Raw genomic sequence first — 26788 nt, 5'->3', positions numbered from 1 at the left:
GAAATTACAGTATCACTAAGTATGACTGGCAACTAGCTGCCAGTAACTTACTGTAGATTTTACATTTATGTTATTTACTGGCAACAGTTTGTTCAAAGTTAAATGAACATGAAACATTTTCAGTCTTTATCTTCTACAGTAAGTTACTGGCAACCAGCTGCATAATTACAGCAAATTTTTTACAGTGGATAGCTAACATTAATAATTTGAAATACTTTTATTTGAGGTAGGCCTATCCTGGTGAGTGTCCTAACCAAGTGTGAGTCATAGCGCCTTTACGTAGAAAGCGAAGCCCTGTGTGGTCAGAATCCACTGAGCTCACCCACACTTGTTAAATACCAACATGAGCCTATGAAGCCTGTAGCGTCTATTCGTGATCGGAAAGTGGAAAGAAATGCTTCATTGTTCAGAGACAACATACATTACGCCACCCACGCATAGTCTTCTAATGAACATATCATTAAAACCACATCCTTGCTGCTTTGGATATTATGGATAATAATGTTTCTGATCAAGAATTACCAATATTGTTTATCATTGCAAAGAACTGAGCAAAAACTGCTGCCATCATTTTGTGTGTGATAAATATCGTCTTACTCATTAGTTTCTCATTAGTCACTGTAAATATTACAGCAAAAAAGAAAAAAATCCAGACATGCAGACTCATAGTGGGTTTTACAACACTGTAAAAGTATATTTGTTGGTTCAACTTAAAAAAGTAATTTACCTGGTTGCCTTAAAATTTGGAGTTGTTGAATTGTAAAACGAATATTTGTTGTGTCAGCTAATATTTTTAAAGGGAAACTCCAGCCAAATATCAAAATTACCCCATGATTACCCACCCTCAAGCAATCCGAGATACATATGTTTATCATCTTTTAGATGAGCACATTATTGGAGTCATTTTAGTAAATGTCACTGCTTTTCCAAACTTATACTTCTGACTTTAACCCAAAAAAGTGCATTCATCCTTCACAGAGGTAATCCACACGACTCCAATGGGTTAATAAAAGTCTTCTGAGGTTAAAGCAAAACTATGTAGTTTCTATGTAAAAATGACTTACAGCTCCCCCATGTGGTTGAAAAGCACAACAGTGCCTGGTATCAGAAACTCTTCTGCAGGCAGGGGGAGGGGCGGGCTGTGTGCTCTAGCCTCCACCGCCACTTCCAGAGTGTGCTTGTAGCAGCTAGGAGGTTGCTCAGGTTGCAGCAACAGTACAATTTGTCCAGTTAAAAGTTGTTCTATCACTGAAATAATTTTAGAGACATTATTTAAAGGTTAAAAAACTACATAGTGTTGCTTTAATCGATGCAATAGGCTTTATGCCCAGCTGCACTACTTCCTGAACTCCAGCCAGCTCCTTGTTTACAGTATGCCATTATTGGACAAACTGATTAATCCAGGTGTTGCCTGACCTCAGCAGTCACAAACAAACTGATTAATCCAGGTGTGCCTGACCTCAGTAGTCACAACAACAATAATCAGACACACCTGGATTAATCAGTCCGTCCAACAATGTCAGACAGGGAACAAGGAGCCGGCCGAAGTTCAGGAAGTAGTGCAGCTGGGCATAAAGCCTATTTTGTACAAAAAATATCCATATTTTAAAACATATCAACTGTAATAGGTTCAGGTAACAGCGCCATCTTGGACTCACTCATTCACGCGAGAGTTTTAGCATAGTGGACGTTTGTTGCCATGGGTATGTTGGGCCGTGTCTAAGAAGGCATCATTACCGAAAGCTATTACATGCTGTGTCCAAAACCACTCCCTTTCTCCTATATAGTGCACTATATTTGACGTTAAAGTGATGTCCGAAACCTGAGTGAACAACTTTATTCCCTACCTTCCTTCATTACTTTTTTACCCACAATGCGCTCTGACTTTGAGGATACATTTAATATACACTTGAAAGTTGAAAGGTGACACGGGCCACAGAGTTTGAGACCGCTTGCCTAAACAAACTACTTAAGATTACTTATTTTAAAAAAAGATACTAAAACTAAACAAGCATTATTATAAGCCTAAAAACTAGAAACTCGATATTTCTTAGTGTTTTGTTATTTTTCTAACAAATATACAAATAATACTTTTGGGTGCGATGGGGTGGCCTTAAAGGAATAGTCTACTCATTTTCAATATTAAAATATGTTATTACCTTAACTAAGAACTGTTGAATCATCCCTCTATCATCTGTGTGCGTGCACGTGGGCGCTGGGGCGCGCTGCGACGCTTCGATGGCATTTGGCTTGGCCCCATTCGTTCAATGGTACCAATCAGAGATAAGGTTGGAGGTGGCCAAGCACATCAGCGTTTTTCCTATTTAAGACGAGTAGTTATACAAGCAAGTTTGGTGGTACAAAATAAAACAGCGCTTTTCTAAGCGGATTTAAAGGAGTAACTATATTGAATGGCGTAATAGCACTTTTGGGAGTACTTCGACTCGGCGCAGTAACACCATCCCTCTCCCATTATGAGAATGAGAAGGGGAGCGGACTTTTCAGGCGAGTCGAAGTACTCCCAAAAGTGCTATTACGCCATAAAATATAGTTCCTCTTTTAAATCCGCTTAGAAAAGCACTATGTTTTATTTTGTACCACCAAACTTGCTCGTAAAACTACTCGTCTTAAATAGGAAAAACGTTGATGTGTTTGGTCACTTCTAACTTTATCTCTAAATGGCAGCATTGAATGAATGGGGCTAAGCTAAATGCTATCGAAGCGTCGCAGCGCGCTCCAGCGCCCACGTGCACACACACAGACGATCAACAGTTCTTAGTTAAGGTAATAACATATTTTAATATTGAAAATGAGTAGACTATTCCTTTAAGTCATAAACGTTGGCGTTGAGAGAGTTAGCTATTTTGTAAATAAGAGTGAACATTTCCAAATCAGAAGAAATGAAACAGAAACATGACAATGGAGCTGAAAACAACTAACTTGCAAAATACTTTCAGGCAGCAAAATGAGCCCAAAATAGGGTGTTTGAAAGAATCGTGACCCACTTTACTTTCAAGTTTCAGTTCATTTACATTGCACAATGTTGCATTGTTTTCAAAGCAAAAAATAAACTACAGAAATTAAAAATTATTAAATATAGAACAGAATAGAATAGAATAGAATAGAATAGAATAGAATAGAACACAGGGCTGCCGAATGCTTTATTCTCATTGGTTAAGAAATGTTCTACATTATTTTTCAATAAACACAAATGTCTTAAAATACCACCAGAGCAATGTCTTTCCAGTGTCTGTGGTACCTGTTGTATAAGCGGGAATAATTCAGGTCCTTTAATTTATTTAATGTTGAATGATATTTCATTAAAAAATCGATTTGGACAAACGCATCTGCTGAATTAATAAATAAATCACAACTGATCATGCTTAAAAACAAGACAGACACATAAGAAAAAGATAATCAAAAATGGTTGCATATGACCTAGCAGTGATACAAAATCCAGTAAAGAAATTTTGGTGCAGTACCCCGAATATTTATTTTGTGCGGGAATCCCTGATCAGATTATAGACACAAGACGGTGCCCCCGTTTACGGTAAGAAAAGCCTTGCTTAGAGCTTTGCTGACCCTAAATAGACTCCTCAGCCCTAAACAGGCATTTTCTGTTCCTTTATTTTGCAATTTCTGTCTGTCCATCAAGGCACTGGTGTTTAACATCAATCTATTTTGGTAAGCAAGTTTCAGCAAAAACTTTAGGCGTTAACTAATCAGTACACTAAAATCCCCATGTGGTGGACAGTGCTGGAAGTTTGGCATTGATTCTAAATGAGCTTATGGCTATATTTGCAACTCTCATTTCATAAAGTTGACAGACAATCTCATCATTATCAGTAACTATTAGTTTCTGATTGAAAAGTCTATGACATAATGCATGTTGGTTTTGAACATGCAACCCTCTTAAATATTTGTAAATTCTTTGCTCCAAACTACAATTCCAATATTGATATTTTTTTATTAACTGTAAATTACTGTTAACACAATTAAACCATACTGACATAAGGTCTTCAGACAAATGACGCCCATGTAGTGAAGGTTGACTTCAAACAGAACACTGTAAAAAATGCAGCATTTTTGTCAAAACAACATATATTTTTATGTTACTTAAACTTAAAAAATTAAGTTACACAGTTTCCACTTGTTTTTATAAGTTATGTTAACTTAACACATGTAAAAACTTAGTGGGCCCTATTTAAACGATCTGAAACGCAAGTGCGAAGCGCAAAGCGCAAGTGACTTTGTGGGCGGATCTTGGGCGCTGTTGCTATTTTCCCGGCGGGAGAAACAACTCTTGCGCCATGCGCAAATCAATAAGGGGTTGGTCTGAAGTAGGTTCATTATTCATAGGTGTGGTTTGGGCGTAACGTCAAATAAACCAATCAGAACGTCATCCAACATTCCCTTTAAATGCAAGTGCGCAAGTTCCATGGCGAGTTGCTATTATTATGACGGCGCACGCCAGGAGCGATTCACAGCCGAGGAGACCGAAGTTCTTGTAAGAGCAGTCAAAGACAGAGAAGTTGTTTTGTATGGGGATGGGAGAAACTCACCCAAATCAGCGTAGATTAAACAGACATGGGAGGACATAGCCACAATTGTCTCATCAGCTGGCATCCCCAGGACGTTGCGCCGCAAGCGCTACAATGATGTCAGGAGACGGGGGAATCCCAAGCTTGGATGTGTGATCGGATCCCGTTCACGCGCTGGGTGGATAGCTGTCAATCACATGGCTACAGCTGTCTTTAGCCACGTAGGGTTGTCGCGGTAACCGCAATCCCGTATTGTACAGTGTTACTGAGAAGCAAACAGCAGAGAATAACTAGCAAACCCAAAAACCGTGATGTTCACATTTTAAGCTTTATTTTTTTTTAGCTTTAAAGGCTTTATCGTTGTTTATCTGCAAAGTCCGTGCCAGGATGCACGTTTCAGCCGATGTAACGTTACCTGAACTTGACTTTCACCCTCATGCTTTTCATCAACAACAAAATCCGTGTGAAACATTAGGATGACCATCCCGACTTTTTAGTCTGTCTGAATTTATACGTTTTTGATTTATGATTTACGAATATGATTTAACTAACGTGTTTTCAAGTAACTTAAAATGTGTTAAATGAGATAGGAACTGCTGACTGACCAGAAAGAAGCGCAACATTCACGTTGATATGTCGCCATGGAAACGATTCATTCAATTCTGCCATTAAATATTAAATCACTCCATAAATAGAGGAAACATGTTAAACATATGACTTAATAAGTTACACATAGTCAGCAGTGTTAAAATGCGTTTGTATATCGATTTATTTCAAGATAAGTTTAAGCTAGCTAGCATTGCTCCACAAATATGAATTTATGCGTCTCTCGCCTGCGCTCCATGACATAACGTACTTTATTTTTGACAGCTGTCAGTGAGAGATGATAGTGGGCGGGGTTTTATCTGACGTTGGCCTGCAAATGCAGATACGATGGCTGGATTGCGTTTACATTACACTGAGATCCGATCACAAAGCGTCCTCGACTACCTCTGCATCAGGTCACACAGATCGGATAACATTCCGAACACAAACGCGTTTACACTTGTCTTTTCAATGTGTATGTGGACAACATCCGGATACAGGTTGCATGTTAATGCCAAGTGTAAACGCAGCCTATGGTTACTCAACTGTTTTGTCCTATTTTCTTACCATTGTCGCTTCGGTTTAGGGTTAGATTTACATGAAATGACATCCTTACCAAACCCAACTCTAACCCTAATGCCAGGCGACAATTGTTTAAAGTTTAGAAAATATAAAAGCATAAATCAGAAAAAATTGTATAAACCAATAGTTAAAGTGACATACTAACGCAAACACCAAATCTAAATCTAAACCGAAGCAAAAATGGTTTGAAAATAGGAAAAAGCAGTTGAGTAACCAATCCGTGAGAATGCCACGGAAAAATGAGTAAAAAATTCCATGACTATCCCACGGAACTTTGTGAGATCACGTTGTTAAAATGCTTCTATAGGAGAACCTGAGATATCAAATATATCAGACTGGGGCAAGTTGTTGTGTGTCAAAAAAGTTTTTCTTTTACACTTATTTTTAAGAGATTATAAATCATTTCCACCAAACCGGGTTTTATATTTTACATACAGTATATTACAATTTTATCAATAGTTTATTATAGGCTGTTAATGGCATGTTCCATTATGAAAACTTAACCCATAGTTGACAAAAAATGTCAGTGTAGCCAATGTTTCGCTATCTTATTTTTGGATAATAATAGTGGAAATGTTATTTAACCAATAGCTTTTGTAGTTTAATGTATGTTTTTATCTTCACTGAATCAAAAGTATGATAGTGGTGTACTTCCTAACAAAGTTTTTAAAAACTGGCAGATTTCTATATTTTAAAAAACTACATCACCTTGGTGTTGTGTTGTAATATTTAATTATTAGATATTTGTATAAGGCTGCTCAACTTTTTGATTTTGTTATGTCAGTATTAAAAGCTCATGTATTCTTTACCTTACAACACAAATGTCAAATTACAGGCTTTTGTGTACAGTATAGCTAAGAGAACTCAATAAACACTACAGACGCAAATTTAGTCATTTCAGACACTTCTGGTCTATGGTTATGAAAAAAACATCACCTTTTTGTATCACCCATGGGCCACATGAAACTGAAAGTTATTTTTCAAATCCCTTCAAAAGAATGGAAACCTATTGCAAGGTAAAAAAGTGAAAGTTCTTGTTTACAGAGAAGTTTCATTATTAGACCAAGCCAATGTGATTCACTGTAAATAATAAACACTTTTCTTAATACATTTTTACTTTTTAAGATTATTGATGAAATTATGATTTTTCCATATTGGTATTTTATTTTTTAATTCATATTAAATCTTCTAAAAAATAACGTATAGAAATAAAATAAAACAATACTGTAACAAATTAAAGTTTGTCTTTCCATCTCTTTTGAAAAAAAAATCAAAATTTTTTTCCTCTGACAGCAAAATTCCAATGTATGCAAATGTTTTTTCACCGACTTGATTTATGACTTCCCCTTCTGAGCATCAATATAAACTGGCCAAAAGGAGTCTCTCATCCTAAACCTGCTCCACTCCAGATCTCGCCATCAACATGCTTCTGCGCACAAATTTACTGCTGGCAGCTATTGCACTCTGCTGCATCACAACCCTACCTGGTAAGAAACTATTAATGCTCTTTTACTTTTTCACATTAGTATCTTAAAGTATACATTATTACTAGCATCTTAATATTTATAGTTTTTCCTACATCAATATCTTAGTGGGGATTTATCACGGACATTGTTCATCTTGTTTGGCTACATTTTGTGTGTAAATAAAATTGAAAGATAAATCTGGAATTATTTTGTAATACAAATATAAACTCATGTACTTAATTTAGTAAAAAAGACGTATTATCCGTGTATATCGAACTGGACATATTTTGTATAAATTTACTTAGCTTTTGTTGTTTCTTGGTATTTAAAAATAATATTTAATAAAAAAACACACTTTTCCTTTCAGCATTCCCAATGGATGGTTTTGATACCAACAACAAGTGTCGCTGTCTTACCACCACTACATCCATAGTCCCACCTCGACTTTTCCAAAGAATTGAAATTCTGCCTCAAGGTGCACACTGTCGCAAAACCGAGATTGTGTAAGTTGTTCAGTCTGCATCTGTGCACGCCACATATATGCTTCAATTACAGACATGAGGGAAATGTGCAAGGGGGTGCATGACAAACCACAAAGCTCTCGAAATTCATTTCACTATTTGCTCTTTAGCCCACACAGCCCAAGTTGCGAAAAAATAAATGTCACTTATAAGGCAACAGATAAGCTTGTATGTGGGTCATACAGAAATGACTTGCATTAGCAGTGATGCATTTTCTATTATTCATGGCTTTCTCCTAAATTTCTTAGGATTACCAAAAAGGACAACAGTACAGTCTGTGTGAATCCTGAAGCAAAATGGATCAACAACGTCTTGTCCAGAGTAATGAGGAGGTAGCGTAGAGTCCATTGATTATTTCTGTTCTAACAAATCTAAACTTTAAACATTTTTTAATCAAAAATATGACCTCTTTTGCATTGTTGTGTAACTTTTCCATTTTTTGTTTTTTCCATCAGCAAAAGAAATGCAAAGGAAACTGAACCCACTGTGGCATAAATGAACAGACCACAACAAAGACATTTTTCATATTTTCACATTTGAAATGTCAAATGTAAATGTTGATCATGTAAAAATGATTTTGAAATAAAAAACAACTTATTCCAAAAATGGACATCTTTATTGCCTTTAAAGTGGAAACACAAAAACAAGCCTTTGTATTGATTGGGCCACATAGCACCAAGTTGTAAAATTATTAAGATAAAGATGAGTTATGTTTTACACATCACCAATATGGCTTTATAGACCAAACATGATTTACAAAACTTGTATCGTCAGTGCAGGAGAAACGGCATGAGAAGGCAATTGTTAAACCCACATGTTAGGAACAAACACTCTTTTGGGCTTTTCTATTCATAGTGTTAAATTATATGTAAAACCACACACAACTCTTTACAATCAAATCAGCATTCATATAGAAGGGAATACTGTTTTCTGATAAAATGCTTTTGCAAGACACACATCCCTGATTATGACAGCTTTTTATGAGATTTATGTGATTGGTTTTATATTAAAAACAATGTTTTCTTACGACAGCTACTCGGACCAGTAAACCATGTTCTCCCTAATGCAGTGGAGTTCCCCCTAATGAGGGGACATTTTATAAAATACATTCATTTATCATACTTAAACCATAGAAAAATAAGGCTACTAACAGCACAACATTGTATAATTGAGCATGTTTTTTATAATTAAAATTCTAAGTTTTAAATTTGTTTTATGGCAAAAAGAAATATTTTGGAGGGGTATGAAGGGACACACCAAAGGGGGCCGCACGCCAATATGTTTGAGAAACACTGCCGCTAACTTAACATAATAATAATTCAATAATTTTTGAACATTTCACAATTAGTTTTTCTTAACCGCTTCACCGCAATTTTAATAGGTTATACTTTCTGAAAAAAAGTACAAAAAGGTAAAAAAGTTGTCACTGGGGCAGTATCTTTTCAAAAAGTACATTTTGTAATTAAAATTTGCATATTGGCACCACTGATCTATATAAATGACTGGATTGCGCATGACGTCACAATTGTGAAGCCACTGTGTCGTCGCCATATTGGTATGCCCAAACATTCTATTAAATCAATGGACGTTATCAGATTTTAATGATAAAACATCACTTTACCAGTCTCCGTTTTTATATCTGAAGTCTCCATGTACATTATTACAACGCAAACGTCCTAAGCATGTATAGTTATTTACTTAAAGTTGTACATTTTGCTTTTTAAACAGTAAGTTACTATACATTCATCTTCATTACAGTATCAGATCAGCAGACAGCATATTTAGTATTAATGACAAACGTGCTCATTCTGAAATCTAAATAAATAATCATGCTTTGTACCGTATGTGCACGCAATAATTTGCTGGTTTTGTAATTATGTTATCTTTACAAGTTACCTAAACTTATTCCGAGAAATAACGCTGACCGTGTAGCTTAATGTCAAAAAACTTTATTTATGCCCGTGTCATTAACAGAATGCACCAGACGCACTCACCCTAAAGTTATTTTTAAAAATCCATGCCCGATTAAAACATAAGCATTGCAAATAACACCAGAATTAACTATTAAAGGATTAGTCCATTTTCTCAAAAGAAAAATCCAGACAATCCACTCACCACCATGTCATCCAAAATGTTGACGTCCCTCCCCGTTCAGTCGAGAAGAAACCACGTTCCCCGAGGAAAACATTGCAGGACCTTTCCCATTCCAATGGACCCCAATAGACCCCAAAATTCAATACTCAACTCAACACCCAACAGCCCCCTTCAACGGAGTTTCAAAGGACCACAAACAATCCCAAACGAGGCACAAGGGTCCCATCCAGCAAAACGACTGTCGCCCTTGACAAGAAAAATAAAAAATATGCACTTTTAAACCACAACTTTTCGTCTAGGTCCGGTGCAGCGCGACCTAACGTAAATGCGTAGTGACGTAGAGAGGTCACGTGTTACATATATAAAACGGACATTTGCGGACCATTTTAAACAATAAACTGACACAAAGACATTAATTAGTATCAGTTGACATACAACAACGTAGGAACGGTCCTCTTTCTCAACACTTGTAAACACTGGGGCGGAGTTTCGCGTTTGTCCTCTGTGACCTCTTGACGTCATGACGTATTGCGTGGGGTCAGCTGGCGCATCACGACCGGATCTACATGACGAGAAGTTGTGCTTTAAAAGTGTATATTTGTTATTTTTATTGTCAAAAATGAAAATCATTCCGCTAGACAAGACCCCCATGTCTCGCCCGGGACCGTCCATAGTCCCTTGAAACTCCGCCGAAAAAAACCGCCAAGTGTTGAGCCAAGTACCAAATGTTGGGCTCTACCAAAGTCCATCAAAATGAGAAAAATCCTGCAATGTTTTCCCCAAAAAACACAATTTCCTCTCGACCGAACAAAGAAAGACGTCAACACCCCGGACGACGTGGTGAGCAAATTATCTGGATCCCTCCCCCAAGAAAATGGACCAATCCTTTAATTTACGTACACGTATCCTTAAAATGAATCTTGTGTGACTGATACGCTGTAAAGCGGGTAAATTTAGATCATGATTTTGAATGCAAGTCAATGACGCCCTCTACCGGTTGGGCATACCAAGATGGCCGCTCGAACTCTGCGCTGGCTTCACCTCACGCTGTTACATTAAGCGTTCTATGCGCAATCCAGTCATTTATATAGATCAGTGACTGGCTCCTCAAAGTTCCACAAAGGTACATATCTGTACCAAAATGGTAGCTATTAGGCCCTTTTTAAAAGGTAGGCTACTGTTCCAATGACCACTTTTGCCCCTTTTTCATCATGTCTTTCGGGTGAAAAGATTATGAATGGATGAATGATTTGAAAGAGTGCAGGGATGCTGGTGCTGGCTCACCCTGTAAGTATCTCGCTAGGCAGTACTGCTGTAGAAAAGATGTTTCAGACGAGGCAGTTTTCTCACACGGAATGCTCTAGATCTAATTCAATGTATATAATGATTTTTTGTTGAACTAATAAAATTATGTGTTGTTGAGCTTATACTGTAAGTTAGAGGTTTCCAACCTTTTTGTGAGCAAGGGCTACCACAATAGATAAAACAATCTGGAGGGCTACTTTTTTGATATTGTCTACTTTTTTTGTTTTACTTGTTGACTTTATTTTACTTGTTGATATGTTTTATCATTGTTTAAAATGTTAACATAGATAAAAGAAGCCAAGATAATTTTAAAATATGTGATAAATAATATTAAAATTGAGGCTTTAAATAGAATGTGCTTTGGCGGGAAACTCACAGACTATGTGCGGGCAACCTGGTGCCATGTTGGAGACCACTGCAGTAGATCATATAAATTGGGTAGTTAATATTTTCATTCTGCAGTGAGATATATTGCTTACAAGTTTACTTAATGTTAATGTAGATTTTCTGTATTTATGAGGTAAGTTATTTAATGTGGTTATGGAATTTTTAAATAATAATGGTGGCAAGTAAGGAGTTACAGTACATACATGTATTACAGTGCCATATAGTCCTCTGTATAGTTCTGCATTTTTGGATCATATAGGGGGGGCGTGCACACCAAAGCTTTTACGCCCGCAGCCGGCGCATGTTTTCAATTGTTTCCAATGAGCCAGCACCAGCTACCAAAGCGCTCAGCTGAAGAAAGCTGGCACTCAGCTAAAAAAACAGCTGGCATTCGGCGTTGTCCAGGCGTTTCAGCCGCGTTTAAAAGTTTTGGTGTGCACAACCCCTTACTGTAACTATTTTACTCAGCTTAACGGAGAGCTCCAAGCAAGGCACTGTCTGCTAAAGCACGTTAGGGTAACCAGCCTCCTCCTTAAGCTCGGATCTGTTGGTTACTACTGAAATCACTGGTGTAAAAATACGCAAATGACAAATTATGGTCTTCTCAGATTACTTTTGCATCAGCATTGAACTAACTTAACAATTGTGTTTAGACATTTCAATGATTGTTTTCTTGGACAAAAAAGGATTTAAATGCATCAACAACCATGTAGATGGGAAATAAGGCTGACACCTCAGTTTGCTGACTTAAAGAGCACCTATTTCATTGCTAAAAAACAACCTTTTCGCGTGGTTTATGGTTAAAAAACACATTATTTTCCACATACCGTACATTTTTGTAACTCCAGATTTCACTCTCTTCCTGAAACGCACGGATTTGAAAAGCTCTGTGTCCCTGATTGGCCAGCTAATCTGCAAGTTATTGGTGATTGGCTTGAATACCTCTGATGTCAGACGGAAACGTGACGCTCCTTACCATATTTGAATGATTCAGTTGCTAACAGGAGTTAATTTACAGGCTGGAATTATGATATGTCGGTCTTGTCTACATCACCATTCTCAGGAAGTAAACTGCTACCTACAATCCCTGTGTTTGTTGTAGTCCAAAAAAAAAGATTTACGTTGGAGACGATAACTCGCGTGATCGTTTACTTTGGGGTATGTACCTTTTGCATATCGTTAACATGTAATAATACACACCAAAGGAAATTTAAAGGGGCCATGGCATGAAAATCTGACTTTTTCCATGTTTAAGTGCTATGATTGGGTCCCAAGTGTTACCCAGTAACTTAGTTTTGGTAAACCATTCTCTACAAGCACATGAAAAAATAGGTTGTTGAAATTTGGCTCTCCTTATGATGTCATAAGGAGCTCTTATTATAATAATACCACCACCCCTTAATCTGCAATATCCAACCACAGCACTGCCATTTAGTGCAGAGAAAAGCACAACCGAGTTTTAATTGCACCATCATTGTGATCAGTGTTCGAATTTCATCAGCTCATTTTTGCACACACCTACAAAGTAAGCAATTTTAACATGCTGTAATAAATTATTTATATGGTATTTTGAGCTAAAACTTTACATATGTGCTCTGGGGACACCAAAGATTTATTTGACATCTTAAAAAAGTCTTGTGACATGGCCCCTTTAAAAAATTGCACAAAAAAAACCCAAAAGAATTGTTCACATAGATTGCATGGCACACTAATAGATTTTACGCATAAATAACAAATCACCTGTACCATTACATTTAAATGTCAATCATTCGTTTCTCAGAACCCTGACATCAATGAGGCAGGGCATCAGAGGACAACTATGTACTGTATGAGTACACATCAGTATTGTCATGTCATTAATGTCTTTGCAAGCAGCGAGAAGAAACGGCAAAATACACAGCGGGGTTTTACTCAGTAGGGCTGGGATCCTCTTTAATAGTGTAAATTCTAGACTTAACAAAGACAACTTTTGCATAATACTTTACATTGCACTATTAAAAAAAGTTCCATTAAAAATAGATTGAATGTCTTCATTAAGGTTTCTCTGTCGAATTTACGAGCAGTTGAGGGGAATTTTAAAAGATGCTGAGGAAAACAGAACCTGAAAGTCTTTTTTGCAATACTCTAGTGGATGTTATTTTGCTACATGTGTCTTTGTTGCATACTTCTTTGATCATTGATATACTGAAATATTATACAATCCCATTCATATTCAGACAAACGGATCATTCTTTTTGAAAGCATCATGTATCACAGATACCAATAGGAGAATCCCAACCCTAATTTGGTATTAAGCTTTTGTTGGAAAATGTAACAATAAGATCATACAATCCTGTGCAAAGTTTAAAAAAGGAACATGTGGATGAATACTTCACTCTAGATTTTTAGGGGTTTGTCCTTGGTTGCGGGCTAAGGGCTGCACTACCTGTGAACGGACAGATGCAGCCCGTTGAGGGTGGGCAAAGGTGGGTGATATTCCAGCTGAGCCAGGAGAGAGAAATGATCGGAGGGGATGTGAGGGTGAGGGCAGCCGGTTATGTTGTTGTCCCTCAGCCACTGAGTCTCCAGCGGACCCAAAACTCCCAGGACACTCATGTGTGTCTTAGAGAAAAAGATGTAATCAATCACACCCTAAAAAAGGAGAGAAAGAATGTTATTGTTATTTTATTACAAACTACAAGCTACATTTTAAGGAACCTAGAGTACAATCAAAAAGTTCTCATAAAACATTAAATTATGTGATTAGTCCATTTTCTTAAAAAAAATCCAGATAATTTTCTCACCACCTTGTCATCCAAAATGTTCATGTCTTTCTTTGTTCAGTCGAGAAGAAATAATGTTTTTTTGAGGACAACATTCCAGGATTTTTCTCATTTTAATAGACTTTAATGGACACCAATACTTAACACTTAACTCAACAATGATCCCAAACGAGGCATAAGGGTCTTATCTAGCGAAACAATTGCCATTTTTGACAAGAAAAATAAAAAATATACACTTTTAAACCACAACTTCTCGTGTATCTCCGATCCTGTGAAGTGCCAGCGCGACCTCACGTAATTGAGTAGTGACGTAGAAAGGTCACGTGTTACATGAAACGCACATTTGAGGACCATTTTAAACAATAAAGTGACACAAAGACATTATTAAGTATCATTCGACATACAACAACGTCAGAACGGTCCTCTTTCTCCACACTGTAAACACTGGGGCGTAGTTTCAATATGTCATCATCCGTGACCTCTTGCCGTGATGACGCATTATGAGAGATCCTGCTGGCGCGTCACAGGACCAGAGATAGACGAGAAGTTGTGGTTAAAAAGTGTATATTTTTTATTTTTCTTGTAAAAAATGACAATCGTTTCACTAGATAAGACCCTTATGCCTCGTTTGGGGTCGTTTGGAGTCCTTTGAAACTCCGTTAAAAAACTGTTAGGTGTTGGTGTCCATTAAAGTCCATTAAAATGAGAAAAATCCTGAAATGTTTTCCTCAAAAAACATAATTTCTTCTTGACTGAACAAAAAAAGACATCAACATTTTGGATGACATGGTGGTGAGTAAATTATCTGGATTTTTTAAGAAAATGGACTTATCCTTTAATTATGTGTTCATATCCACCGTACAAAATAGAGTACTTATAGCATTGACCATAATGTGACCCTGTCTGTGAAATTTCAATAGATTTCCACTCCTCTTTTCCAAAACCCTGCCTCTTCAATGAAGTGACATCATGTGTCCTCTCACCTTGAAGTCATAGGTGTAGTTTGTGTAGGGCATGAGATTCCCTTCGTAAGCGCTCTTCAGCTGAAAACTGTGCGTGACGCTGCCGTCAGGTTTGCCGTTACAACTGAAGTTGTTCAAACAGTCACTGTAGCGCAGTTCCTTAAAGTCTTTGTGGTTTTCTGCAACTCCACCACTGCTCAGATACTCCACCACACCTGTGAGAAAATGCCAGCATACCTAGTGATGCTGAGACAAGAGCCCCATGTCAAATCTAACTAGGCAAGAGTTGACATAGATAGATATTTAACCATTTTTTTATACAGTAAAAGGGAAGGAGAGACCACTGCCACCATCCACTTTGTGTGTGCGACTGGATGATCTGCTTCTGTGCTCCTCTTCAATTTGCATTAAGAGCTTTAATTTATAAAATCCTACATATGTTGTTCCAATTTCAACCCTACTGGTTCATGTAAAAATATTAGGCATTTTTTTATTCTTGCCTCTACACAAGCAGGGAATCTCTGGAACCTACCAGAGTCTGGGAGGGAGTTGAGGTCAGCACACAGGACGATGGGTATGGAGCTTGCGTCTGAAGTGGGTGAGGCAGAGTTGATGGAGCTTGAGGCTCTCTCAGCGATGCTCTTCAGCTCAGAGAGGAACATCATGGTCTGGATGAGCTTCACGTCTGAGTATTCTGGATCCCAGTGCATATGGGCGTTGGCTACCAACAGATGTTGCTTCTCTGGACACTCCTTTAAACCTGCAATATAACAGCAGTAATGAAATGAAAGATTTTATAAAAATACGATAATCAAGAGGTAACACATGATCTTTTTTTGAGATAATGATTAAAATTCAATTTGCATTACTTCAGTAATTTTATTCTGAAGGCGGTCACACAGCGGAGGCCGTGCCATTCTAAAAAAACGAACACATTGTTTTCTATGAGTATACACACACCGGCGCCAACAGGTGGCACCTGTCTGTGGTGCCTAGCTTTGACTCAAGAAGTTGCTCAAATCCCTGTCGCGCAACTCACACAGTTTAACATTAAATAACATCATATTTGTCCCAAATCATTAACGATTAACATTGGGGGCTAATGTATATTTTGCCTTTTGAAGTAAACGCTATCTGACTGAGCTCTCGCTATTTAATGTGCACTTCCAGTTTACGATACCTCCGATTTGTCCTAGACGCGACTCGACGTGGCACTTTATTTTTTAGTAAAATTTTTTAAATCAAAAGCTTTTTTTATTCATTTTTATGGGGGGGGGGTTCTAATGGTATTTCATGCATTCTGCCTAATTAACACAGCTGGATTCCTCATGCTAAACATGGGCAAAGGTTCAAAAATGTATGCACTTTGTCAGGGTTTGTACAGTTTCAGAAAAAATGTTTTGACTACTGAATCTGTTGCGTAAGCAGTGCAGTAAGTACAGTGGAAGTCCTTATATGGGCACTTCACCTGGAATAACGCACGAACAAACCAACCAAGAGTGACATGAAATCAACATCAGCAAAAAGTGCGTTGTTGTTTGTTAGGGTAATTTACACTTGTTCATCTTCCCAAATAACCCAGCATTATAGAGACAGAGCGCAGCGCGTCATAACCTGAAAACCACGCCCACCAGGGGGGAAAACAATCCATCCGTCTCTATTAACAGAATAATTCCTAAACGCTGCTGTGTGATAGGATGTACAGCTAACAAGCCAAAAAAAAACAGAGATACGTTTTTGTAGGCTGTCGACACCAAAAAACCAGCTATTAAAGACACAAAAGTGGAAACAGGCAACTTTTCATAGTATCACTATTAAAGGGATAGTTCGGCCAAAAACGATATTAAACCCATGATTTACTCACCCCCAAGCTGTCCGAGTTGCATATGTCCATCGTTTTTCAGACAAACACATTTTCGGATATTTTAGAAAATATTTTAGATCTTTCTTTTGATTAAATGTAATGTTACGGGGTCCAGCAATAGTCCACGACCTTCAAGTCCAAAAAAAGTGCGTCCATCCTTCACAAATTAAATCCAAACGGCTCCAGGATGATAAAAAAAGGTCTTCTGTGGGTAATCCGTGCGGTGTTGTTGTAGAAATATCCATATTTAAAATGTTATTAACGTTATAAACTACCTTCCGGTAGCGCCGCCATCTTAGACTCAGGAGAGAGTATTAGCGTAGTGTACGCACTTTTCTTAGTGACGTATGACAATTCGGAGGGCGGGGGGACAGAGCAGCAGCAGAGAAACTCTGTACGCTGCGTAAGCTCTCATCCTGAATGCGCATCACTCTAAAATGGCGGCGCTACCGGAAGGTAGTTTATAACGTTAATAACATTTTAAATATGGATATTTCTACAACAACACCGCACGGATTACCCACAGAAGACATTTGTTCATCATCCTGGAGCCGTTTGGATTTAATTTGTTAAGGATGGACGCACTTTTTTGGACTTGAAGGTCGTGGACTATTGCTGGACCCCGTAACATGACATTTAATCAACAGAAAGATCTAAAATATTTTCTAAAATATCCGAAAATGTGTTTGTCTGAAAAACGATGGACATATGCAACTCGGACAGCTTGGGGGTGAGTAAATCATGGGTTTAATATCGTTTTTGGCCGAACTATCCCTTTAATAGAACTGCGCCCACTAGGGGGAAACATAGTCGGCGATCCATTTTTTTTCTCCTTAAAGGCTGGGTTTTACGGCTCGTCAGCTTATAAAAACGTATTTCTGGGTTATTTGGCTTGTTAGCTGTACATCTTGTCACAGAGCAGCTTTTAGGCATTATTCTATTTTTTGTTATAAGCCAGAAATGACGAGGAGGCGGCCTCTCGCAATACAAAGTCAATGGAGACGGTTGGATTGTTTTCCCCCCGGTGGGCGTGGTTTTCAAATTTGCATAACTGCGCTCTGTCTCTATGGGAACAATGAATTTAGTTTGTTTATTTGCGGTAGAAGCAGAGTTGTGCGTGTTTGTTTGTTTAACGCTGGATTTTGGTGAAATGGGTAGTAGGTAAAACTGTATAACATGACTGTGTTTTGTTGTCAATCGACACGTAAGTGGATATAATGTAAATGACACGAACATTTAGTCAGTGCTTGAAGTGGGGGAAAAGTTCCTTAGATATTGCTAATACAATGTGTGTGTGTGTGCGTTAAGCTTTGTTTATCCTTACGCTTTGGTCTCTTCTGACACACACATCATTGCATGGTCCCCTTCAAATTAGGAAAGAAAACTTCCTAGACGGCTATTATTCATGTGATTTGTCGAGATGATAGATAAATCAGATAATTCACTTAATGGCCCTCCCTGTAGTCTGATGTCATTACTATTAATCACACATTCAGAGACGCTTTGACTCTGAGAGACACAGTACTGGCAATATGTAAGAAGTGCCGGAACGCAAGAAAAAGTACAGGCACGCAAAATATTAAAATAAAAAGGTGATAATACCGCGTACCAGTGATTACCGGCCCACTTCAAGCACTGCATGTAGTGAATCCTAAGTTATCCAAAGATAGTGTGATCTGCTTTTTTCGGAAAGTAGTGCTGATACAGCTGATCTGTCTTTAAAAAAATCTGATAAAACAAAAGATATAAAGGATGCAATAGTACTCTACTATAGATTAACATAAAATTAGCAGAAACAGGGTGTGGTAAAGTATTTGACCTTTGAAAATAGGCTTTAACATTGCAATTAAAAATAAAATGCTTCTTCATCACAAAGACATCCCAACCTGCAAATGGCACGAATTTCACAGAAAATGGAAAGTAAATTACGAAAGAGGAAATGCTGACTAGTTTCTTTGAACCAGGGTCATGTCTGAAGCACCAGTGACAAATGTTTTTTTTTTCATGACCAACTTCAGATCTAATGGCCGACCTTGATTATTTAAATACAAGTTCACATTTATTTCAAATCTAGCATTTTGGAGCTTTACCATTTTGAGCACCATCTACGAAGATAACAACATATCATTTCATATTTTAATATAAAATTGTTTGTTTGTGTTCAACTAAAGATAAGGGAAGTCATTAATCATCTGGCTTATGACAGAAGTACTACAATAACATGGCAAAAATACTACTGATGTAAATTGGAGATCAAAAATAGAGAATAATTTGTGAAACCTTTTTTTTTTTTTAGAAATAATGTCATCTTCATTGTACTAAATTTAAAGCATTAGTCCATTTTCTTAAAAAAATCCAGATAATTTACTCACCACCATGTCATCCAAAATGTTGATGTCTTTCTTTGTTCAGTAGAGAAGAAATTATGTTTTTTTTTTGATGGACTTTAATGGACCCCAACACTTAACAGTTTTAATGCAGTTTAAAATTGCAGTTTCAAAGGACTCTAAACGATCCTAAACGAGGCATAAGGGTCTTATCAAGCAAAACAATTGTCATTTTTAAACCACAACTTCTCGTCTTCCTCCGTCACTTTTAAACCACAACTTCTTGTCTTCCTCCATCACTTTTAAACCACAACTTCTCATCTTCCTCCATCACTTTTAAACCACAACTTCTCGTCTTCCTCCATTCGTGTGACGCGCTATTACGACCTCACGTATTACGTCATCAAATCAGGAGGTCACGGATGACGTATGCGAAACTACGCCCCAGTGTTTACAAGTGTGGAGAAAGAAGACTGTTCCGACTTTGTTGTATCTGAAATTATACTATTAATGTCTTTGTGTCAGTTTAGTGTTTAAAATAGTCGCATATGTGCATTCCATATATGTAACACTAGATAAGACCCTTATGCCATGTTTGGAATATTTTTTTTTAAGAAAATTGACTAATCCTTTAAAAGAGATTAATTGTGGCTATACTAGTAGAACAGTGTTTTACAAAATAACCAGAGAACTTTAACAAAAAACATTATTTTGTGGAAAACACAGTGAACTAAATTAGAGAACAATCACGTTTGTTGCACAAAGAATTATTCTAACTAAAATTTCTAAATGTTGCAGCAGTAAAAAAAAATGTAGGCAGTATACAGGACCTTGTTTTGAATCACCTCTGCACATCTGGGTCCATAGTACATCACTAGTCTCTCTTCCACAGTGTAGTGGGTTTCTTAGCCATTACTTTATCACCAAGGGTTTTCCAGAGATTTTCAATCGGGATAACATCAGGACCATTTCATTATTTCACTGTTTTCAGCTTTAAGAACCTGCTTTACCCATTTGGCTGTGTTACAAGGGCATTCTCTTGCAAGAAAATTGTTGTCTGATTGGGCAATGAACACAGGGAAGGGACCGCATGTTACCGCTGGAGGTACTTATAAACACTTGCATTCACTCTTCCATGTAGCTATATAAGAGCTCCTGTTGCAGAAAACATCATCCAAACCATGACACTTCCTCCTTCACTTTCACTGACTTCTTCAAACACATTGGAATAAGACTTTCCCCAGTTTGACAAGGAATATATTCTTCACTATCAGAACCAAATTAATGAAATTAACTTGCATTGCTGAAATGAACTTTGAACTAGTTCTCCTCTGTCCACACAACATGATCCTCAGCAATGGTTGGTCAAGTCTTTTGACTCGGGTTTGTTTATTGCAGAGTGGGCTTTTTAGTCCAACATTTTAGAATTTCATTCAAAGATCTTGACGACTCTTAACCATCGAAACACTGTTTGCCGAGACAGATCCTTACACTGTTCTGCATTGAACTGACAAGCAATTCCAGCTGCAGTGTTGAACCAATTGCCTATTAAGATTCTCTATATTATCCCCTCTTCTCATGCATTTCTCTTTTGTGGGCAACCAGCCATTTTGAGAGACTTTAAAAAGTTAGGTACATTGTAAAGATGCAATATTCTAGAAATCACAGACTTGGAACGACCAACTTGCTGTGGACTAAAGAGTTATCCATTTGGCCTTCATCTGGACAACCTGATGTCTGAGGGTTTCAGTGACTTTAGAACGGCTCACCATCATGCAAATTGTGAAAAGTGGAAAGTTTGGATCCAGTTAATTAGGGTTTGTCAGATAATTAGGGAAATTAGCACTAGATGCCAGATTAACACCATCAACTGAGAGGTATCTGAAAGTGTTATCTCATTTTGATCTTTTTCTAATATCTTATATAAGTTTTTTATATTGTGCTTCAGAATATATGTAACAGATGAAATATGCTTAAAACTGCACTTCTGTTAGAATAACTTGAAATGACTAAGCAATGACTCTGAAATGTGGGTTGTTCTCTAATTTTGATATTCACTGTATGTTTTCATCATCCAAAAACACGTCAACTTGTCACACTCTTAAAAATAAAACTGCTGAACAAGTTTCTTCACAGTGATTCCATAGAACAGGGGTGGGGAACGTCGGTCTGGAGAGCCGCGAGTCGTGCAGAGTTTACCTCCAGCTCTAATGAGGGTTGAAGCTAAACTCCGCAGGACTGCGGCTCTCATTCGCCAATCCTGCCATAGAAGAACCATTTTTGGTTTTTCAGAGCTCTTAGAAAAACCTTTCTTAGAAGAACCTTTCACTACAGGATTATCGACCTGAATTTACCCCGGGTCATGGGCCTCGATCGGTTCCGAATTTCGGCTCAGATTATCATGTAATGTGTGACGTTTACAAATCAAATCTTACACCTCGTCAGCAAATCGGGGCAGCCCCTGATAATATCAAACACATGAATATTTAGGATTTAAATCTGGATGCAGAGGTGTAAAGTACTCGAGTAAATGTACTTCGTTACTGTACTTAAGTATTTTTTGGGCTACTTTGTACTTGTACTGAGTATCAAAAATATAGGCAACTTTTACTCTCTACTCAATTACATTTTCGATTGGGTATTTGTACTCTTTACTCCACTACATTTGAAATGACCCTTAACGTTACTCGCTACATTGTTTATTCGTCAAATAAAAACGAGACGAAAGTGTCAGAGAGTGATGATGGATAGAATCTGTGGTCGCGAGGTTACACGCACACACACAACTGAGGGACTTCATTTGGCGCTGCGCAGAGCAAACGTATGAAATCAAAGTACTGCGAGAGCGAATCAAATGCATATGGACAAGTCTGGTCTCGCGGTACTTTGATGTCAAACGCTGAATGGCTTGCGTTGAGCCACCGTAGCGGGACATCTGCTTGGTGCGTATGTCATAAACTGTAGAGAAAAGTTCGCGTCTGGTCTGAGAGAAGAGATAAAGAGCAAACATATGGATGCATATCACATTTGCTTCTGTCAAGGGACCCTTTGTTAAACATGTGAAGCTACAATCAAAACAAAAGTGATGCGCGATTGCAGGAGGGTCATCCCGCAACTCAAAGGCAAGCACAAATGTTTATATACTCTGACGCTACTGTATCAGCTAACCTGAGCTGGTTACATAACTTGATATAACTTACTATATAAGCCAAAATAAACCAGCGAGGTCCTGTACTGATTGCCCGAGTAACTTAAGTACATTATAATATTGATAATAAGTGTACAATTTCACTGTCCTCACATTTAATCAAGTATGCTGTAATGTATTTACTGTAAAGAGGGATGCATGACGGAAGAAATATAGTGCACTTAATGTGAGATAGTGGTGTTACGTACTACATGTGTTTACAATTAATCTTTCAAATGAACAACTTCACGTTTTTGATATGCATTATCATATTTCTGTTAGTGTAATTTTAGTTTACAGGAATTTTTTAAATATTAAAATTATATCTTTTTTAGGATAGGCCTATATAAGAATATTTGGTACTGTTAACAAGATTTTAATAAAGTATTAGTAATTGTTGAAATTAACATTAACAAAGATGAATAAATGCTGTATAAGTGCAGTTCATTATTAGTTCATGTTGAGTAATGTAGCTTACTAATGTTAACTAATGAACCTTATTGTAAAGTGTTACCATATATTTATATCACAAAGTTAGGCTATATACTTTTCAGCATGGCACATTCAAGTACACAATGACACTAGACTAAAATTAAATGGGTTTAAATTAAATTAAATGTAGATTTCTAGACTAAAATCTCATGGCATTTACCAGTAGTTGAATAAAATTAGACTAAAACTAAATCAATTCAGATGACAAAAATATGACTAAAACTTAATGCAATTTTTGTCAAAAGACTATGACTATGTTTAATCTGTGTTTGTTCTGCCAGGTCAAAATTTTGAGGTGTTTGATTTCTTTTCTATATTAGGAAATAAAACCTCATAAATAAACTTTCTTAGTTTTCACTGCCCAGATCTACAATGTCTCTTTGTGTTGATGACTAGTGCATCTTTGACCCAACATTCAGTACGAGTAAAAATACTTGAGTACTTTTAAATTGGGTTACTTTAATACTTTTACTCAAGTCGTATTTAAATTGGCAACTTGTAACTTGTAGTGGAGTAATTTTTACAGTAAGGAATTTGTACTTTTACTCAAGTATGGCTTTCAGCTACTCTTTACACCTCTGTCTGGATGATTATAATTAGTTTCACAATAGCCAATGAGAGGCGGAAGTAAATGACAGACCATTTCAAAAAGCGACTGCAAAACAAGCTGATGTACGACTGCAAAACAAGAGCTGAGGAGAAATCGAATGTAAACATTTAAAATAATAATAAATGTGTCACAATCTCTATACGTTTACATCTGCTTCCCTGGGAGGTGATGTGAAACGCTCAATCTGGCACGATAATCTTAATAATATCCTGTAGTAGGTGATGCCCCATGTTTTTCAAATCTTGTAGTATGAGCAAGTTTAAGTTTTAAGAAAAAAAAAAAATAAATCTGTGTGCTGCAACCAGATTTCATAATCGGACAAGATTTAAATCCTGTAGTGCCAGTCAGGCTTAAAGAATCTTTATTCACTACAAAGAACCTTTTAATCTTTATAAATAGAAAATGTCTTTATGGAAGCATTCAGCCAATGGTTCTTCTATGGCATTGTGAATTTCAAAGAGGGGTGAGAGTACTTTATTTATGAAAATGTGTCATAGTTTTAAGATTTTGGGTCAAAATGTATTTTTTTGGATGAGCCAGCAAGTTGTGTTTTTTTAAAGACTGTTGTGTTAAAAAATATACTTGACAATGCAATGAGGTGTAATTGTTTGTAATTTACTGCCATCTACTGGAAAACGCTTTGCAGTAGAGCAACCGTGAAACAAAAATGGAGCTATTTAATGACATTCAAGATCCTTACCACTAGCAAACAGGTCTTTTTTCACCTCCAACAAGACAGCTACTCCGATGTTGTCTTTGGTCATGACTCTATTAAGCATAACCTCTGAGCCCTCTGAATTTGCCATGGCAACTTGATTGAACTCCACCGTGTGTTTCTGCACCAGAGCAAATCTACAAAAAACAAAACACAAGATGAGCTTGATGGGATTGTTTAGAGAAATTACCGATTAAATGTATTTTTTTTACCAGATGAGAAAGGGGTAATCAACAGCTACTTTCACACAGTGGGAACCTTTTCATAGTACCTGAATTATTGCACCACAGGAACTGAAAATGATTTTAGTAAGAGGACCACCGTTTTTGAAATTACTCCAGAGTAGGGTCTAACCAGTACAACAGGAACTATCCGTCTTTCTGTCATGACCATTTATTTACACTTGCTATCAGCAAAATATTATCAATGCGGCGACAGTGTGCAGGTATTATATTACTCTTTTGCTGTCTGAATGTTGCGGCTATTTGCTCAGATCGACCAGCAGTATGAACGTTACATCACTTCAGAGTCCCTACTGACAGTGCAAATGCAATGGGGAAAATGGTCCTAGGAAACATTTAGTTCTTAGGTATCCCCCCAGTACTCGTTGCTATTAATCAGTACCAGAACCAAGCTGTCCGAAAGCGGCTAATACTGCACATAAAACAGTTTTAACTTGCTGAAGTGTAATGTTCAAGTGAACCATAGAGGCAGGAGTATAGTCCACTATGTATGCAAGGGTCCACATACGTGACGCAATTTTTTTCATCCGAAGAGTGCGTGCGTACTGTACGCGTATCGCCAGATTTTTGAAAACCTGTGTACATTGTACGTGTAGATCAGCATGCACGTATAAGAGAATGTAGTATGTTGCCCAGGAGATGCATTGCATTTTGTAGCAATGCCCATGCATTGAACGTCTGTGTAGACATAAAATAAACAATACTTTGCAAGACTGTGTGTTGCACCGTGCGTGTACATGTAAAAAAAACTGACTACTCCAGGCTTTAGGCAGAGACTATCTGGCATTTACTAAAAAATGCAGATGAAGGTCAAGAAATCAAAGCGTTCTTAATTAAATTCGATATCTTTGGTAAGCCGAGATATAGTGTGCGGGTGTTCTCTGTTTCTACTGAATTTTGGCATTAGCCTATGTCCCACACATCAATTGTTTCTTAGTGAGTTAGGTTATTAGTTTATTTATGTTTGTTTTTTAGGATTGGATCTATACTCGAGTCTATGATACCAGAGCAGGATTGAGCTCCTCTCTGCGCTAGGACGAAGGAAGTAGATACTTACTTCTCGGTCTTAAAGAATACAGCACAGCCGTCTACATGTTTCCGCTCCTGTTCGGACACGAGTTTGGCACGAGACTTTGGGCAGAAAAATCCATCATATCCACGTTCCTTTAATGTTTCCAAAAAGAAAGCGTAGTACTGTTGTGTTTCCACTTCCTGTAGAGATAGTAGAAGAATTAGCATTCAATCTAATTGGAAACACTGCAGCAAATAATTATTATACACAACCTGTAGGCTGATGATGTCAGCATCGCAGTTTGTGATCTCTTCCATGATACCCTTCTTCCTGTACTCCCAGTTAAGAGCCCAGGAGGGACAGTAGCCGTACAGCTGCCTTGTTGCATACTTGTCACATAGTACATTGTAGCACATAACTGTGAAGACAGCTTAAGGCGAAACACATTTAACATTAGCATTACTGTTGCTAAATTTAGGCTTATTACATCAGTAATAAAAGTTGATTGGTACCTGTGGACATCATTTGGTCTCGCTCCTTTAAAGTGATCCAAGGCCTTTGGGGTAGCTGTTCTGGGTGTACTATTAATTGGGAGAAAAAAATCATGTAGTAATTAATGTTCTGTAATACATTACTTTAGACGTTGCATTGATTGATATCAGTCCTGTATTACTAAAGGCCGAAGTATGGTCCATTTTTTACGTGTACACGAGGGTTCGTGTACAGTGTGCAAGACACAATTTTCGCCATCAGCGCGTACTGTACACAAATACGCCTACAGGGGAATGTAGCATGTAGATGCATTGCATTTTGTCACAATGCGCATGCATCGAATGTCTGTGTACACGTACGAGTCAAATTAACTATACTTTGCAAGGCTGTAGGAGTACATTTGCGTACATGTAAAAAACAGACTATACTCCGGGCTTAAACCCACATGTTCCTGTGGCAAATATTACCTGCAAGATTGTCAAGCATGTAATTTAATAACTTTCTTGTTCCATCAGACTCCTGATAAAGGTTGAGTATATCTTGGGACAGTGGATTACCTGAGAAGGAAATTTTGTTCACAATTTTCACAAGAAGTTCACAATGACAAAAAAGAAAATTTGTTCTGTTCGTATAATATGTTTT

General features: G+C 37.4%; 2 protein-coding genes across 3 annotated transcripts in view; one reads left to right on the top strand and one right to left on the bottom strand.

Moving 5' to 3' along the window:
* The first annotated feature begins 7039 nt into the window (after positions 1 to 7039).
* Positions 7040 to 8301, top strand: cxcl13 (chemokine (C-X-C motif) ligand 13). The gene is made up of 4 exons (XM_055199878.2): positions 7040 to 7195; positions 7542 to 7677; positions 7944 to 8027; positions 8151 to 8301. Exons 1-4 carry the CDS (start codon positions 7132 to 7134, stop codon positions 8188 to 8190), a joined length of 324 nt encoding a protein of 107 aa, XP_055055853.2. The 5' UTR covers positions 7040 to 7131; the 3' UTR covers positions 8191 to 8301.
* Positions 8302 to 10657: 2356 nt separating this feature from the next.
* cnot6l (CCR4-NOT transcription complex, subunit 6-like) overlaps positions 10658 to 26788 on the bottom strand; it is a 24012-nt gene continuing 7881 nt past the window's right edge. Inside the window, exons 5-12 of one of the 2 annotated variants that reach the window (XM_055199857.2) lie at positions 26614 to 26703; positions 26167 to 26235; positions 25927 to 26084; positions 25700 to 25854; positions 24386 to 24537; positions 15738 to 15965; positions 15227 to 15420; positions 10658 to 14112 (exon numbers count right to left, since the gene is read on the bottom strand). In XM_055199857.2, coding sequence (XP_055055832.1) covers positions 13903 to 14112; positions 15227 to 15420; positions 15738 to 15965; positions 24386 to 24537; positions 25700 to 25854; positions 25927 to 26084; positions 26167 to 26235; positions 26614 to 26703 — 1256 coding nt within the window. In that variant the 3' untranslated portion in view covers positions 10658 to 13902. Of the gene's footprint in view, positions 14113 to 15226; positions 15452 to 15737; positions 15966 to 24385; positions 24538 to 25699; positions 25855 to 25926; positions 26085 to 26166; positions 26236 to 26613; positions 26704 to 26788 lie in introns of those variants that run through there. The other variant, XM_055199858.2, reaches the window with a different exon arrangement.

The sequence above is a fragment of the Misgurnus anguillicaudatus genome, chromosome 22 (genome assembly GCF_027580225.2).
Source record: "Misgurnus anguillicaudatus chromosome 22, ASM2758022v2, whole genome shotgun sequence".
Taxonomy (NCBI): Eukaryota; Metazoa; Chordata; class Actinopteri; order Cypriniformes; family Cobitidae; genus Misgurnus; species Misgurnus anguillicaudatus.
Note: the sequence above shows the minus strand (reverse complement) of the source record. Positions and strands in the feature narration are given on the sequence as shown.